At 45.6% G+C, this 14,920-nt stretch overlaps 1 protein-coding gene across 3 annotated transcripts in view; it reads left to right on the forward strand.

The window, feature by feature from the left end:
• The window catches only part of FIG4 (FIG4 phosphoinositide 5-phosphatase), a 247,427-nt gene that overhangs the window by 84,274 nt on the left and 148,233 nt on the right, over positions 1-14,920 (forward strand). For all 3 annotated transcript variants that reach the window (XM_075202905.1, XM_075202904.1, XM_075202903.1), the window contains exons 8-11: positions 6,900-7,028; positions 7,137-7,237; positions 9,812-9,974; positions 11,070-11,167. In XM_075202905.1, coding sequence (XP_075059006.1) covers positions 6,900-7,028; positions 7,137-7,237; positions 9,812-9,974; positions 11,070-11,167 — 491 coding nt within the window. The remainder of the gene's footprint in view (positions 1-6,899; positions 7,029-7,136; positions 7,238-9,811; positions 9,975-11,069; positions 11,168-14,920) is intronic.

Raw genomic sequence — 14,920 nt, forward strand, 5'->3', positions numbered from 1 at the left:
AAGAAGCTCCTGCCTCAAGCATTCCTTTAAGGCCCTGCGAGAATACGGTTGCTCTCTAACAGGTCCTTGCTGTCTCCAGATTCTCCAACAACAACCCCCATCCCCCAGACAGCTCCTTTTTGGTCCCTTCTCACCACCCCCCCCCATCATCATCATCATCATCATCATTTATTTTATATAGCGCCACTAATTCCGCAGCGCTGTACAGAGAACTCATTCACATCAGTCCCTGCCCCATTGGAGCTTACAGTCTAAATTCCCTACTATAGACACACACTCACACACAGACAGACAGAGAGGGAGAAACTAGGGTCAATTTTCGATTGCAGCCAATTAACCTACAAGTATGTTTTTGGAGTGTGGGAGGAAACCGGAGCACCCGGAGGAAACCCACGCAAACACAGGGAGAACATACAAACTCCACACAGATAAGGACATGGTCGGGAATCGAACTCATGACCCCAGTGCTGTGAGGCAGATGTGCTAACCACTAGGCCACTGTGCTGCCCCCCACTCACTGTCCTCTTGTGATTGGGGTGGTGTGAAGAGTTTGGGTGGTAACCGGGGTGGAAATAGTGCATGACATCAGTGGTCACCCCTTGCTGTGATGGTGCCATTCAGACTGTGTTGCAGACTTGCTAGAACAATAGTTAGCAAACAGGGAGAGACCCCCTACTGATTTTAGATAAGGTCCTGACCCTCCTTTTTTTAACCCGTTCCACTACTTTTTGATGTCACAGGGTCCACAGCTGATTCACACTTCCTGTGAGCTGCCTCTCCCCTCCCTCTCTGGACACCACAGTAATAACAGATCTGGCCACCGGGCGGCATTTAATAACAGAGTGGGCCATGGTTGTTCAATTGGCCCACTGAGGACAGACCGGGTTGGCACGATATTCTCAATATAAGGCCCGGGTCTGTCACATACCTCCCCCTTATTAAATCAAGGGGACAGTTGGAGTCTGGTGGTCGGGCTCCAGATGTTCTCCTTGGCACGGTGGGTTCCTTAATGAAGGGTTCTCCTCCTCTCTTCTGGAGAGTCCGTCCGCATTTGAGTGGTCTTTTCCCTTTTTGTGCGAGATAGTAAAGTTATAACCTTGTAATGCTAAACTCCACCGTAATAACCTCCCATTTTCCCCAGCAGATCTTTGTAACCAGTAAAGGGGGTTGTGGTCTGTAATTACTGTGAACTCTTGCCCATAAATGTAGGGTTGTAATTTCTTTAGGGCCCACACTATGGCCAGGCATTCTTTTTCAATGGTGGCATAGGCTACCTCTCTATCCACCAGCTTTCGGGATAAATAAACTACTGGGTGCTCATGCCCATCCTCCCCCACTTGGCTGAGCACAGCACCGAGTCCACACCCTGAAGCATCTGTCTGTACCAGAAATCGTTTCTTGAAGTCTGGGGCTGCTAACACTGGGGACTGGGTCAATGCTGCCTTCAGAGCGTCAAAGGCTCCCTCGCACTCTGGGGTCCATTCTATACGTCTAGAGTATTTTTTCTTTGTCAAGTCAGTCAGGGGCTTGGCAACAGTGCTATACTGCGGCACAAATTTTCTGTAGTACCCTGCGATCCCGAGGAACGCTCGTACTTGCATTTGGTTGGTGGGTCGGGGCCACTGAACAATGGCTTCTACTTTTGCCGGTTCAGGTCGTATGATTCCCCCACCAACACGGTGCCCCAAGTATTGCACTTCTGCCATGCCCATGAAGCATTTGTCTGGGCGAATGGTCAACCCTGCCTGCCTGATTCTCCTCAGGACCTCTGACACCTGCACTAAGTGATCCTCCCACGTCTGGCTGAAGATGGCAATGTCATCTAAGTAAGCCTGGGCAAATTCCTGACACCCCCCCAACAGGTCATCAACCATCCGTTGGAATGTGGCTGGAGCATTTTTCATCCCAAACGGCATTGTCGTACATTCAAACAATCCCAGTGGGGTTATAAAGGCTGACCGCTCCTGAGCCTCGGGGGTGAGGGGAATTTGCCAATAGCCCTTACTCAGATCCAAAGTTGACACAAACTTGGCTGCCCCTAGCCTGTCTAGTAGCTCATCTATTCGGGCCATGGGATAAGCATCAGTGGTGGTGACCTCATTTAGTTTACGGTAGTCCACGCAGAAGCGGGTGGTCCCATCCTTCTTCGGGACCAATACCACCCCTGCAGCCCATGGACTATTTGACTTCTTAATTACTCCTAAGGCCAGCATTTCCTCTATCTCCTTCCGTACTTGGGCCAGTACAGCGGGGGTCATGCGGTATGCTACCTGCCTTATGGGCTTCTCCTCCCCCGTGTCTACATGGTGGGTGGCTAGGTGGGAACGACCGGGCTTACAGGTAAATTGGGCCTGCTCCTTCTCCAGTACCTCCCTCATTTCCTGCCTCTGTCCCTCTCCTAGCTGCGTCCCCACTGTCACTGTCTCCACCCCCTTTTCCTCTCACCTCCCCTATCATCTCCAGTAGGGGGTCTACCTCTGTGGGACCCATGGGGGGACAACACACCACCATTGCTGCCACTTGCCGTTCCACATAACCTTTTAGTCGATTGATGTGGAAGGTTTTCAGCCAGGTTTCCTCATCATCCAGCGCTACTACATAGTTAACCGGCCCTACCTGCCTCACCACTTTGTATGGGCCATCCCAGGTGGCTTGAAGTTTATTCCGTCTCATTGGGATTAGCACCATCACCTTCTGTCCTGCGTTCAGCTTCCTATCCTGAGCGTGGGCATCGTACCACTCTTTTTGTCTTGCCTGGGCTCCTTTTAAATGGCCTTGCGCCAGCTGCGCTACTCTCTTCATCCTCTCCCTCATCTTCTCTACATATTTAAGGATAGGCTGCTCATTGGCCTAGAATGTTCCTTCCCAGCTCTCTCTAACCAGGTCTAGGGGGCCTCGTACCCTCCGGCCATACAGAAGTTCGAAAGGAGAGTATCCGGTGGACTCCTGGGGTACTTCCCTGTATGCAAACAGGAGCTGCTGCAGGGCCCTGTCCCAGTCTCTCCCTTCAGACTGTACATATGCCTTCAGGAGGTGTTTCAGCGTTCCATTGAAACGCTCACATAACCCATTGGTCTGGGGATGGTACGGGGTGGTTCGTAGGGGCTTAATGCCCCACTTTTCCCATAGGGTCTGGACTAGGTCCCCTTGGAATTGGGTCCCCTGGTCAGTAACCACTTCCCTGGGATATCCTACCCGGCTGAAAATGTCCACCAGAGCCTGGGCCACATGCTCTGCGTCTATGGACGACAGGGCTACTGCCTCTGGGTATCTGGTGGCAAAGTCCACCAGGGTGAGGATGAATCTTTTTCCGGTGTAACTGGGGATGGCTAATGGACCTACGATATCTATAGCCACCCGGGCAAAGGGCTCCTCAATTATAGGCAGGGATTGTAGTGGAACTTTCTTAGGGGCTCTCCCTATTCTCTGACAGGTGTCACAGGAGGCTTTGTAACGTTTCACATCCTGGGTGACTTGAGGCCAGAAAAAAGTCCGCAACAACCGGGCCAACGTTTTTCTGGTCCCAAAGTGCCCCGCTGCTGGAATGTCATGGGCCAGCGCTAATAAATGGGTCCGGTAAGCCCATGGTACTACCAACTGCTTCACTTCTGTCCCTGGGTCTTGATCTAGGGTGGGGGTGACTACCCTATATAACAGTCCTTTGTCCCACACTACTTTACTGCCTGCCACTTCCCCTCCCCCAGCGTCTGCTGCACTCCTCAGTTTGGCTAGGGATGGGTCAGTCTGTTGGGCCTTCCTAAATTCCCTTCTGTCCTCCTCCCCCAAATCAATTTCTGGTACAACATCAGATATTTCTGGGTTACTCACCAACGGTGCTGCCTCTGGCTCCTTGGTTCTGGTTGCCGGGGTTAATCTTGGTGGTCTCCTTGGCGTTGCGGCTTCTTGTGCTGCTGTGGCTTGTGCTCGGCTCTGGCTGCGGGTCACAGCTTGCACAAAGTGAGTGACCAATCCCTGGCCCAAATCATTCCCCAAAATCACTTTTGCTGGTAGTCCATCCAGAATGCCCACCTCCACCATTCCAAATCCCGCCCCCCAATCCAAATGTACCCGGGCCACCTGAATATCTGCAAGATGGCCCCCCACCGTGGAAATCCGGACCTGCTGTCCCTCCATAACTTGGGATCTTTTAATTATATCAGGCTCCACCAGGGTCAGGGATGCTCCTGAGTCTCTCAACCCCTGGACCTTGCAGTCCCCCACCCACACGTCCTGTAGATGACCCTGCATATTCCTAGGGCTCTGCCTCCCCTTCCCCAAAATCAGGTTCACCACATACACCCCGTCCCTTGCCTCTGGCACATCAGGACAGGGTGGCTCGGCCTCAATGCCGATTTCAAAATCTCCTGGGGCATACTGTACAGCGGCCACTGGTGCAGCTCTGGCTCCTGGGATCGGACTTCTGGTACGGGGGCAATCTCTCTGGAAGTGCCCCACCTGGTTGCACCGAAAGCACCTCTTTGGATTCAGGTCCCAGGGTCTGGATCGGGCTGGTTCATCTCTTGGATTCCGGGCAGAGTTCTCTCTAATAAAGGGGGCTCCCGGTGTCACTAGACCTGCTGGAATTGTTCGGCTCCCCCTCCCTGCAGCTGCTTGACTAGGCATACTAGGGGCTCTCCATCTTGGTCGACTCACCACATACTCATCAGCTAGCCCTGCTGCCTCCTCCAGGGTCTCAGGTTTTCTGTCCGCCAGCCATTCCCGGATCTCTGGGGCCATTTTTAGAGTCAGCTGCTCCAGCATAATGAGCTCTTTAATTTGCTTAGCGGAGCGGGCCCCTTTCCCTTCCATCCATTTCTCGCAGGCCCTCTGTAGCTGGCTGGCAAATTCCTGGTGCGACTGTGACCCTCCTTTATTCAAAGTCCTGAACTTGTATCTGTAGGTCTCTGCATTTAACTGGAATTTTACCATCAGTGCCTTTTTCACTGTACCATAATCCCCACATTCGTGAGGGCTTAGAGCCTGGTAAGCTTCCAGCGCTCTCCCAGTCAGGCTGGGTCCCAGATATTTGGACCACTCTTCCTCCTCAATCCCATGGACTCCCATCAAGTTTTCAAAAACCTGGAGATGGGTATCAATGTCTGTGTCTGCCTCTTTAAAAATTGGGACTCCACTATATCCCAGCTGAGGTCTCAACCGGGCCTCTCCCCGACCTTCTACTCTCTGAATCTGGGGTACCTCATATGCTACCCCCAACATTGCTTGGAGTACGGCTGCCCTTTCATGCAGGGTTGCCCTTTCCCCCAGTGCTGTCAGCCAATCTTGCAGCACTGCTGGAGTGCCGGACGGTGGTCTGGGTTGTGTCCCACTAGGGGGTCTCTGTGGCTGGTCTTTGGCCTCCTCCTCTTCCACCTCTGACTCTTCCATCTCCTCAGGGTGGGCCTTTTCCCATTCCATTAGTTTGGCCACCAGAACTTCACGCACGTCTGTGTCATCAAAGTCCACCCCTTTGGTTCTGCAGAACCCCTGCAAGTGTTGTTTCCTTGCTTTCATATAGAATCTCTCTGTGGCTTTTAAGCTGATCTGCTCTGCTTCTGTGGCCATTCCTGCTGACTTCCTAGCTAGGGTTTTTTTTTTTTTTTGTTTTTTTTTACTAACCCTGGTGCTGACAGACTGTTGCCTTGTGTCCTTACAGAGCCTGACCGTATCTGGATACGAGTCCCTGCGCTCTACCCAAACGTTGGGACTGTGTGACCCCACTGCTTGCCACCAAAATTGTGAGGACACCGGGGTTATTACCAAAGCTCTCTAGATACCCGGTCCTCTAGGTTCACAGGTCACACAGGTAAGGAGACAGGAAAGAAATAATAATCCCTTTTATTAAACAAAGTGCACACACTTAGTAAAATACAACAGTGCTCCCCAAGGAGAAACTTGTTCCCCCCGCCAAATATATCAAGTGTCAGAAAATCACCAGTGCAAGTAAAACTCCCCAACAAAATCCCCAGCAGGTTACCTCCAAGCACAGAGTCCTAGCAGGCCCAAACTCCTGGTAATAAAATCCACAGGTGACAATCCAAGTGGGCCAGGGTTTCTGATCCTTAAGGTGGGTCTGTGTATCTTGCTGATCCCAGCCGCTCGGCCAACTCTCCACCAGCTTGGTGGGACCCTGGGTATCAGTCTCCCTACGGATGTAGGCTCACCAATTCCCCAGAATCTGCGAGTGTCTCCCGATGGAGTGGTAACAGAATCAGTCCTAGAGGTACACTGTCCGATCTCTGTCAAGAAGCTCCTGCCTCAAGCATTCCTTTAAGGCCCTGCGAGAATACGGTTGCTCTCTAACAGGTCCTTGCTGTCTCCAGATTCTCCAACAACAACCCCCATCCCCCAGACAGCTCCTTTTTGGTCCCTTCTCACCACCCCCCCCCCCACTCACTGTCCTCTTGTGATTGGTGGTGTGAAGAGTTTGGGTGGTAACCGGGGTGGAAATAGTGCATGACATCAGTGGTCACCCCTTGCTGTGATGGTGCCATTCAGACTGTGTTGCAGACTTGCTAGAACAATAGTTAGCAAACAGGGAGAGACCCCCTACTGATTTTAGATAAGGTCCTGACCCTCCTTTTTTTAACCCGTTCCACTACTTTTTGATGTCACAGGGTCCACAGCTGATTCACACTTCCTGTGAGCTGCCTCTCCCCTCCCTCTCTGGACACCACAGTAATAACAGATCTGGCCACCGGGCGGCATTTAATAACAGAGTGGGCCATGGTTGTTCAATTGGCCCACTGAGGACAGACCGGGTTGGCACGATATTCTCAATATAAGGCCCGGGTCTGTCACAGCTGCCAATAATCTACATGATAAAGAAAAATAATTCACAAAAATGTGATATTGAAATAATACAATTGATAATTACTTTCATTTTTGAAAAATCTTTCCAGGTATATTTGGAATATGCAGCGAGCCATACATGAAGTACGTATGGAATGGCAATCTCTTACAGTGTGTAAATAACATTGTTCATCATGACTGGTTACTTCATATAATTCATGGATTCTGCGGACAATCAAGTATCCTTTTCACGACCAATGCATTGTGAATTATGAGGGCCTCCATTTTTAGTAGCTAACCAATTTTTGTTCATCGCATTTTAAATTTACCTTAATAAATCATACAAGAACTGCTTATTTATGGTCGACCAGTTTACGTGACTCTGATGGCCAGAAGATCAAGCAAATTTGCTGGGACTCGTTTTCTAAAGAGAGGAGCAAATTGTGAGGTAAAATATAATGTTCTGAAGTCTGGTTATTCTTTTGGTTATTATTAAACCAGCTGGTAGGCAAACCTGCAGTTCTAGCTGCTTTCAGATTTCATTTTACTTGATGTTTTATATATGTTATTTGCCTGTTACATATCTAGTATACAGTACTGTTATATTTGAAAATCTTATGGATATGCAAGAAATTGGGGAACATTTGTTACTAGGCGGAGGTACTGATAATTGGCACTGCTCCTTAGGGTTTTGGCCTAGATGACCAAACCATTCATTTGCCATTCACATTAAGATTTCTATAGACTTGTGAATGTGATTTTGAAAGGGAATCTTCCTATATTTGAAACAATAGCTAATATTTGCACTTCTTGTATATTTCCGTCTCAGTTATAGTACTGAGCACGTGGAAGGCCAAATAACCATTAAACTTATTGTACATGTGCAGTGACCTTTTCCACTGACATTATTCACATTACAGTGTAGGTTAGATTTTGAATGATTTTAGATTCCTGCATTGGCTTTTTTTGTTCAAATGAGCATCAATTATGCAAATTGTCCAAATCTATGGCCAGCTTAAGAGACCCACAAAATCTATTCATATTATTGCCTCATCAACACAGACATCCAGCCCCTAGTCTAGTGCTCGGTGGTAGTATTTTATCGGCACTGACAATCCCGACAAAGTTTATACCTACAAAACAATACCGAAAAATTTAACAGCGACAACATAACTATATCGACTTACCATATACCATTTCTGGATTACATTATACAGGCAGTGGTCCGGGTATTGCCGCTTTAAAAGCGCCATTTTCACAGTGTCTATTAGAAATGACATAATTTCTTCATGTAGATATTAAAGTTGCATTTGCCATCTGTACATAATTAAAAGTGCCGGACATAAAGACTAGCTGGTGTATGTTAAGCCAATATTGTCACGTTGTCCCTGTTATAATTTTCGGTGTTATTTTGTAGTTATAAACTTTGTTGGGATTGTCCAGTGCCATTAATTCCTTCCACACCCCTAGGGCTTCAATATGGAGGCTTTTTATGTGTATCACCACATTGATTCATGTGCTACTTAATCACTTTATTGTCACTTCTGCCAGGCTGAAAACTGCTTTGCTCTCTATAAATGCAGGATAGGCAGCCCATATAGAGTTTTACAGCAACTTGTTATACAACATCTTAGGATGTGTTTCTTTGCAAAAAAAAAAAAGATCCCAGAGGAGCAAAAAGGCTGACTTATGCTTCTGACAGGATCAAGTTCTGTCGGTACAATAAGCCTACTGAAAGGCTTTAATCATTGAATGGATTGGTCAAAGAAAATGTAAATTTCACTAAAAATTGTGGACATGTAAAATATTAGTTTGACTGACTGAATTTCAAACATGGCTATTTTGCTATTTGATGTCATCTTAATTAATACATTAATGACAGTCAAGCATGCAGTTCTTAGGAAGAAGCCCAGAACAGTGCAATTTAATGAAGTGGGTATGTCCAAATGGTAAAGTAAGTAATACTTTGACCTGTCTTTTTCCTTTTTGCTCTATGGACACAACAGAAGTGCAGCAAACAAGTTGCAAACCATGTGAGCAATGGGGTGTAAACATGATTGAGTACAGGTAGTGCGTATTTGCTCTGTGCCGATTTGTTGTAAAGAACTCTGTGATCCTGTAGGGCAGGTTATGTCAATCATGCTGACATGACAAAAAGGATCCATCTATTTGTGAATGAATGGTGGTTATTAGGGCCATTGAGTTTTACTTCAGTTAAGATGATCCTATGGCTAGCTACCTTTTATTCTGGATGGTTTCCTGGCAACTGAGCTACAAATGCATGTTACATTCTCAAATGTTATGTCTGCTAAGTTGTTTCTTTAATAGGGAACTGATTTCTGTGCCAAGTTAACATTACTCCTCTCCACTAGATACTGTTATAAACCTTTGCAAGTGCAATTATTTTCTTTCTCTGTGGATGGCCAACATAACCCTGAAATTTGGAGATGTATTTTAGTTCATAGTACATGTTCACAAATAGTGTTTATCATTTATACGGACAGAATTGTTTTTTTTTTTGTTTTTTTAAATCATACTGTAAGTGTCCTTTTTACCAAAATCGTCCAGCCCTTCTACTTGACCTTTTTGGCTCTTTTATTTTATATATGTCACTGCACCACTCCAGTGCCTAGGTCGTACATTCAAAGCAATTGTATTCACTCCGTGTACTGTTCTAATATAGCCTCTTTAATGCTTGTTGCTTTGTTTATTAAGTTATATTGTGGTAACTTATATATGAAAATAATCCAAGTAGCATGTATGCATGTACAACAACAAAGGGTATCCTTACATTATTTGTAATCTTACCTCTCTGTCCACTTGAATTATCTTTACTCAAGAAGCACAACTGTCAGTCACATAGCTAGCACAGTTGTCTGTTTGCTTAATGTTTAGTACAAAAATATATTTTATTTTGTTTAAATGTTAAAATAACTAATATGAAAGAGCTATACTGGTAAATCTTTCTAAAGTAGTGAAGAGGTTATCTGTTTAATTCTAGGGTTTTTATTTTGTATTTCAGGGAGATGTTGCCAATGAAGTAGAGACAGAGCAAATAGTGCATGATGCCTCTGTGATGTCATTTACTGCAGGCAGCTATTCCTCATATGTACAAGTCCGTGGCTCTGTCCCTTTGTATTGGTCTCAAGATATCTCCACTATGATGCCAAAGCCACCAATTACATGTGAGTTTTCAGATGTATGTTTATTGTAATTTACATGTAGACATTCCTGTGAAAAGCCTAAAAAATACAGTTGGGAACATAAAAGAGCCAATGGTTCTAGAAGAAATAGCGACTAATGTACTAGAATATAGTAAAATAAACTGTAGGACACAAAGAAAAGGACACAGGTGTTTTTTGTTGCTGTTTTATTTTAACTATTATAAAGATAATAACAGTTGCAACAAAATAAAACTTTCCTTGGTTCTGTGCAGTTAATTTGCAAATATATAATTTATAGTATTAGCTCAAATATAGGAAGCACTGAAAGTTTAAATTTGTTTTATTAATGTATGTAAGGTAGTTGTAATTGAAAGTTTACGATCTTAGTGCCACATTTGTGCCCTATTGACACTCTAAATACAGGGCTTTAGAGAAGTTGTGGGCAAGGGGCTATGCATTATCTTTGTAGGAATGAATCAGATTCTATTCTATATCAGAGCACCAGCATAAAATATTTACATAACCCAAGCAGTGTTAGCTTTTATGGCTAGGTAGACAAGGTAGTGAGAAGACATTATTGTCATCCAGTACCTGACTGACCTGCTACACAGATTATTTGACTGATGAATTAAGGGAAGGAAGGCAAAAAAAGGAGTAAATATTTTCCTGGACAAACCATGTTATAATGCAAGGGGTACAAATTAATTTTTTTTTTTTTGCACATAAGAAAAGTACTGTCTGTTTTTTCATTTAGCATACAAATTCTTGATAGGTTTATGTTTACGCTGAAATTTAAAGTTTATCTAGGACATGCTCTACCCCAACTTTAATTCTGTCCCCACATTTTAAATTTATATCCCTGTCCAATGCATCATGGTTATGCCAAGGTGCAAAGTTACTCCTTGTTTCTGCTTTACTTTTCTTAATGAATCAGGCCATATGTGTCAGCTCTATGGTCATCAGAATTGCTAAGAATTAGACCATTAGGAGAAATTACTTTTCAGGTCAGACACGTGTGGCCACCATTTGGCCACAACTGCATCAGAGCCTGTAAGTAGAAATCTATAGTAGTCTTCTATAATTGCTGTTAATACTGTTTTGTTTCTCTTCTGCCAGTGGACCAAGCGGATCCTTATGCACATGCTGCTGCTTTTCACTTTGACCAAATGCTTCAGAGATTTGGGTCACCCATTATCATTCTGAATCTTGTAAAGGTAAGCGAAACCTTAAAATTGATTGCAAAGTCTAATGTAAAACTGTACAGACGTCATGGCACATCCTGTGGCTGTCAGGCGTCCCCCCCACAGTTCCTCTGTGAAGCGGGGACAGCCGCCTGATATTTCCGGCCGGTTCGTCCTGCTGCTAAGCAATAGGCTTGCAGCGTCCCCAGCCTTCCTCGCGCCATCGAGTATCAGGTTTCCTGTTCTCCAGAATTATTGTATATTCCTGCTCCTGGTTTGGTTCTGATCCGGCTCCCCTGACTTCTCTTCTGGAATGTGCCTGTTTGCCTCTGTTGTGACCTCGGCTTGTCCACCATTCTTCTATATTCCGCTACTAGTCCTATGCTTGTAACCTTGGCCTGTCTGACTTCTCTGTGGATCTCCCTTCGTTACCTCCTGTTTGTTGGGTTGTGACCTGGACAGTTCTGACGACTCTCATTCACTACTCTGGTAACTGTCTAGGAGGACCGCAACCTGCTTACCCTGTGCAGCTAAGCCCAAACTTCCTTGTGGGGGGGGGGGGTCCTTGATTAACACCAGTGGTACTTTGACTCCGCACCTCCTGGTTCAGTGGCGCTAATACCAGTTAGTGGTTTCTGAGCATCTTTAGTCCACAGCACTCCACGAAGCCTGACAGTGGCTCACTTATGCAGCATTTCATATGATATTGTATCACGAAGTCACAGACTGTAAGCATTGTTTCTCAATAGAAAAATGTGGTAATGAGAAATGAGAGCCAAATGCTAAAAGAAATCTTATTCTATTGGTAACACAATAAAAAGTACAGATTGCAACATATTAACCAATTTAGCAACATTTTTGTCTGTATATGTTGCATTAGAGTGTGCTTACTTAAATAAAACCAGTATATTTTAGAATTATTTTTCCTCATGCTCTTTGAATCTCCAAAAACAAGGATGAGTATTAGGCACTAGTGTGTTCACATTACATGCATGCTTGTGATATCAACAAACTAGTAATCAAATTCAACACAGTAAAATGTTCTATTTACTTGTAACTCCCTACTACTGTGTGGTCCTGCGGTGCATGGGTAAGTAGTGCGCCTCCTTTCTTTCCTCTGCCCTGGCTAGCTCTTTGGGTGTGGGCATAAGTGACAAGAGGGTCCCCACACATGCGGGTTTTACAGAAATGTCTGTTAAGTGCGTCCACACAGGTGATGTAACTTGGTAGTTCAGTGCAATAAAAATCACAATAAATTGGCTGCCAAACCATCTCTATATTGCAAAACATAATCTCTTCATTTACACTCCTTCTCCTCCAGCACCATACTTGGATGGCAGATAATAAAGTAACTGAATACATCGCCTGCCTCCTCCTGCAAAATTCTTAGGTTGTCAGCTTTCACTTACAGAATATACTTCTCCTTCTCTTCCTGCACAGTACTTAAAGGGGCGACACGAATATGATACTAGCACAGTCACATTTAAAGTTGTGCCACTGCACACATACATGCTCGCTCAGCATTGTTTCTCTCAATCATCCTCTGTGGGAGTGACATCACTTACTAGCTTGTGGCAATGTCTTTTGTGCACTCTCAGCCCTGCTCACACCTCCTCTCCAGGGGTAACATCACCCACTCAGTTCTTGCACTGTCTCTGGTGTACTCTCAGCCCTGCTCACACCTCCTCTCCAGGGGTAACATCACCCACTCAGTTCTGGCACTGTCTCTGGTATACTCTCAGTCCTGCTCACACCTCCTCTGCAGGGGTAACATCACCCACTCAGTTCTTGCACTGTCTCTGGTGTACTCTCAGCCCTGCTCACACCTCCTCTCCAGGGGTAACATCACCCACTCAGTTCTGGCACTGTCTCTGGTATACTCTCAGTCCTGCTCACACCTCCTCTGCAGGGGTAACATCACCCACTCAGTTCTTGCACTGTCTCTGGTGTACTCTCAGCCCTGCTCACACCTCCTCTCCAGGGGTAACATCACCCACTCAGTTCTTGCACTGTCTCTGGTGTACTCTCAGTCCTACTCACACCTCCTCTGCACGGGTGACTCGTCACATATTTGGACTCTTATTTGTTAGTGTTCTCTCAGCCCTTTCAATGTACACAATGCTGCCTTTCAGCAGGATGTCTCTGGGGTAACATCATTCAGATGCTGTGTCTTTCAGTCATACTGGTATTTTCTGAGGCAATGTGGTATATTGCCCCTGACTGAGCTCCCCCTTCCATCTAATATGCCACATTCTGAGGCCTGTCCTTTTTCGCTCATATTCTCCCTGTCATGATGTACTTAGGTCCTGGTGGCAGCAGCCCACAGACCTATCCCCAGATTGCCAACGGAATCCCAGGACCTCCTCCTCCCATCGGTCCCAGGTCCCTGAATGTCACTGTCTTACCACACACTTCTTATCAGTTCATACCAGCCTTATGTTGCAACCATTGCTAGTGTGTTTTCTCGGGGCCACACTCAGTAAACGGAAGGTGTGAACAATAACACCAGAGGGGGCTTTACATACATGTACTTTGTGTATGTGTGTCCAGCATAATTAAAGACCCCCCCTCTCCCAGAAAATTAGAGTAAATGTTGGAGATGCTTCAGCATTTTTTCAGTTCTGTGCCATTGATTATGATTTTGATACTTGAGCCAGCTGAAAGTTGGGGGGTGGGGGTACTTTCACAATCTGCTTCCGGCAGCTCCTGTCTATGTTGGACGTTTGCCTTTATAGGTATCCAGCTTGCAGTACCACAGTTCCATCAAAGGGGCCACCTATCAGAGTTAAGATCATTACTCCAGGATGTTTAGCACCTTTCCTGGCTTATATAAGTCTGCCTGTCCCAGCATCCTTTGACAGTTCATCTGTTGCCTTGACCTCTGCTGGTTCTCCTGTGAGTTATTCTTGATTGAATTCCTGGTTTTGACCTCTGCTTGTCTCGCCGTTTTGACATCTCATTCTGTGACCACTGACTTGGCTTTGTCAGTCTGCATCCTGTTTCCAGTATAATCCTGTGTGTCATCTTCACTGTCTAGTGGTAACGCCTCGCAGACTATTGCATCCTATCTCCTGTGTATCGGTCCACAGACTATTACATCCTGTGTGTCATCTCCTTGCTATAACGGCCATACTCAGCTGACTTTTCATGCCTTACCATTTACTGAATCACTTACCTGTGTAACCTATGTTAAATAAAAACCACTTCATTACACTTGCATTTTCTCAGTGGTTTTTATATGGGGATTCCTAACAAACATATAAATAACAAGATGATTGGGGTATGCAATGGACTAAAAAGTAAAACATTTATAGCTAGCTGGAATCTTCAACTTTTTGTAGATCCTTACCAATTTTCAGGTCATACTGTTTCTGCCAAGCTAGCTCTTACCATTTAGAGGCCTAAACAACCTCAGCACTATTGCTGCTGAGTGTGAACAGAGAGAGTGAACTGGGGAGACTTGTTTTTCAGTGTAATCAAGGCCACCACCATACAGCCTAGGCTAGTGGTTTCTTGCTGAACACTATGTGCCTTTATTACTGGTGTTGTACGTTGCAGCTATAGAGTCTCTCAGCTTTGATGGCTGATCCTATACCTCGTGATCCCCAGAGGTGTGCTTGGGATGGGAGGAGTCACTAGGCAGTGAGGAAAGGCCATTAAGTAACTCGGTGCAACCTGGAATCTGTATAGCTCATGTGACACAGACACCTCCTCTCCTTTCAGGCCAGTGAGGAATGCATTTCTGAGGAAATGTAATTCTGGTACTGGGGAGAGATCAGAAATCCC

This window comes from Mixophyes fleayi, chromosome 3, assembly GCF_038048845.1.
Source record: "Mixophyes fleayi isolate aMixFle1 chromosome 3, aMixFle1.hap1, whole genome shotgun sequence".
Lineage (NCBI taxonomy): Eukaryota > Metazoa > Chordata > Amphibia > Anura > Limnodynastidae > Mixophyes > Mixophyes fleayi.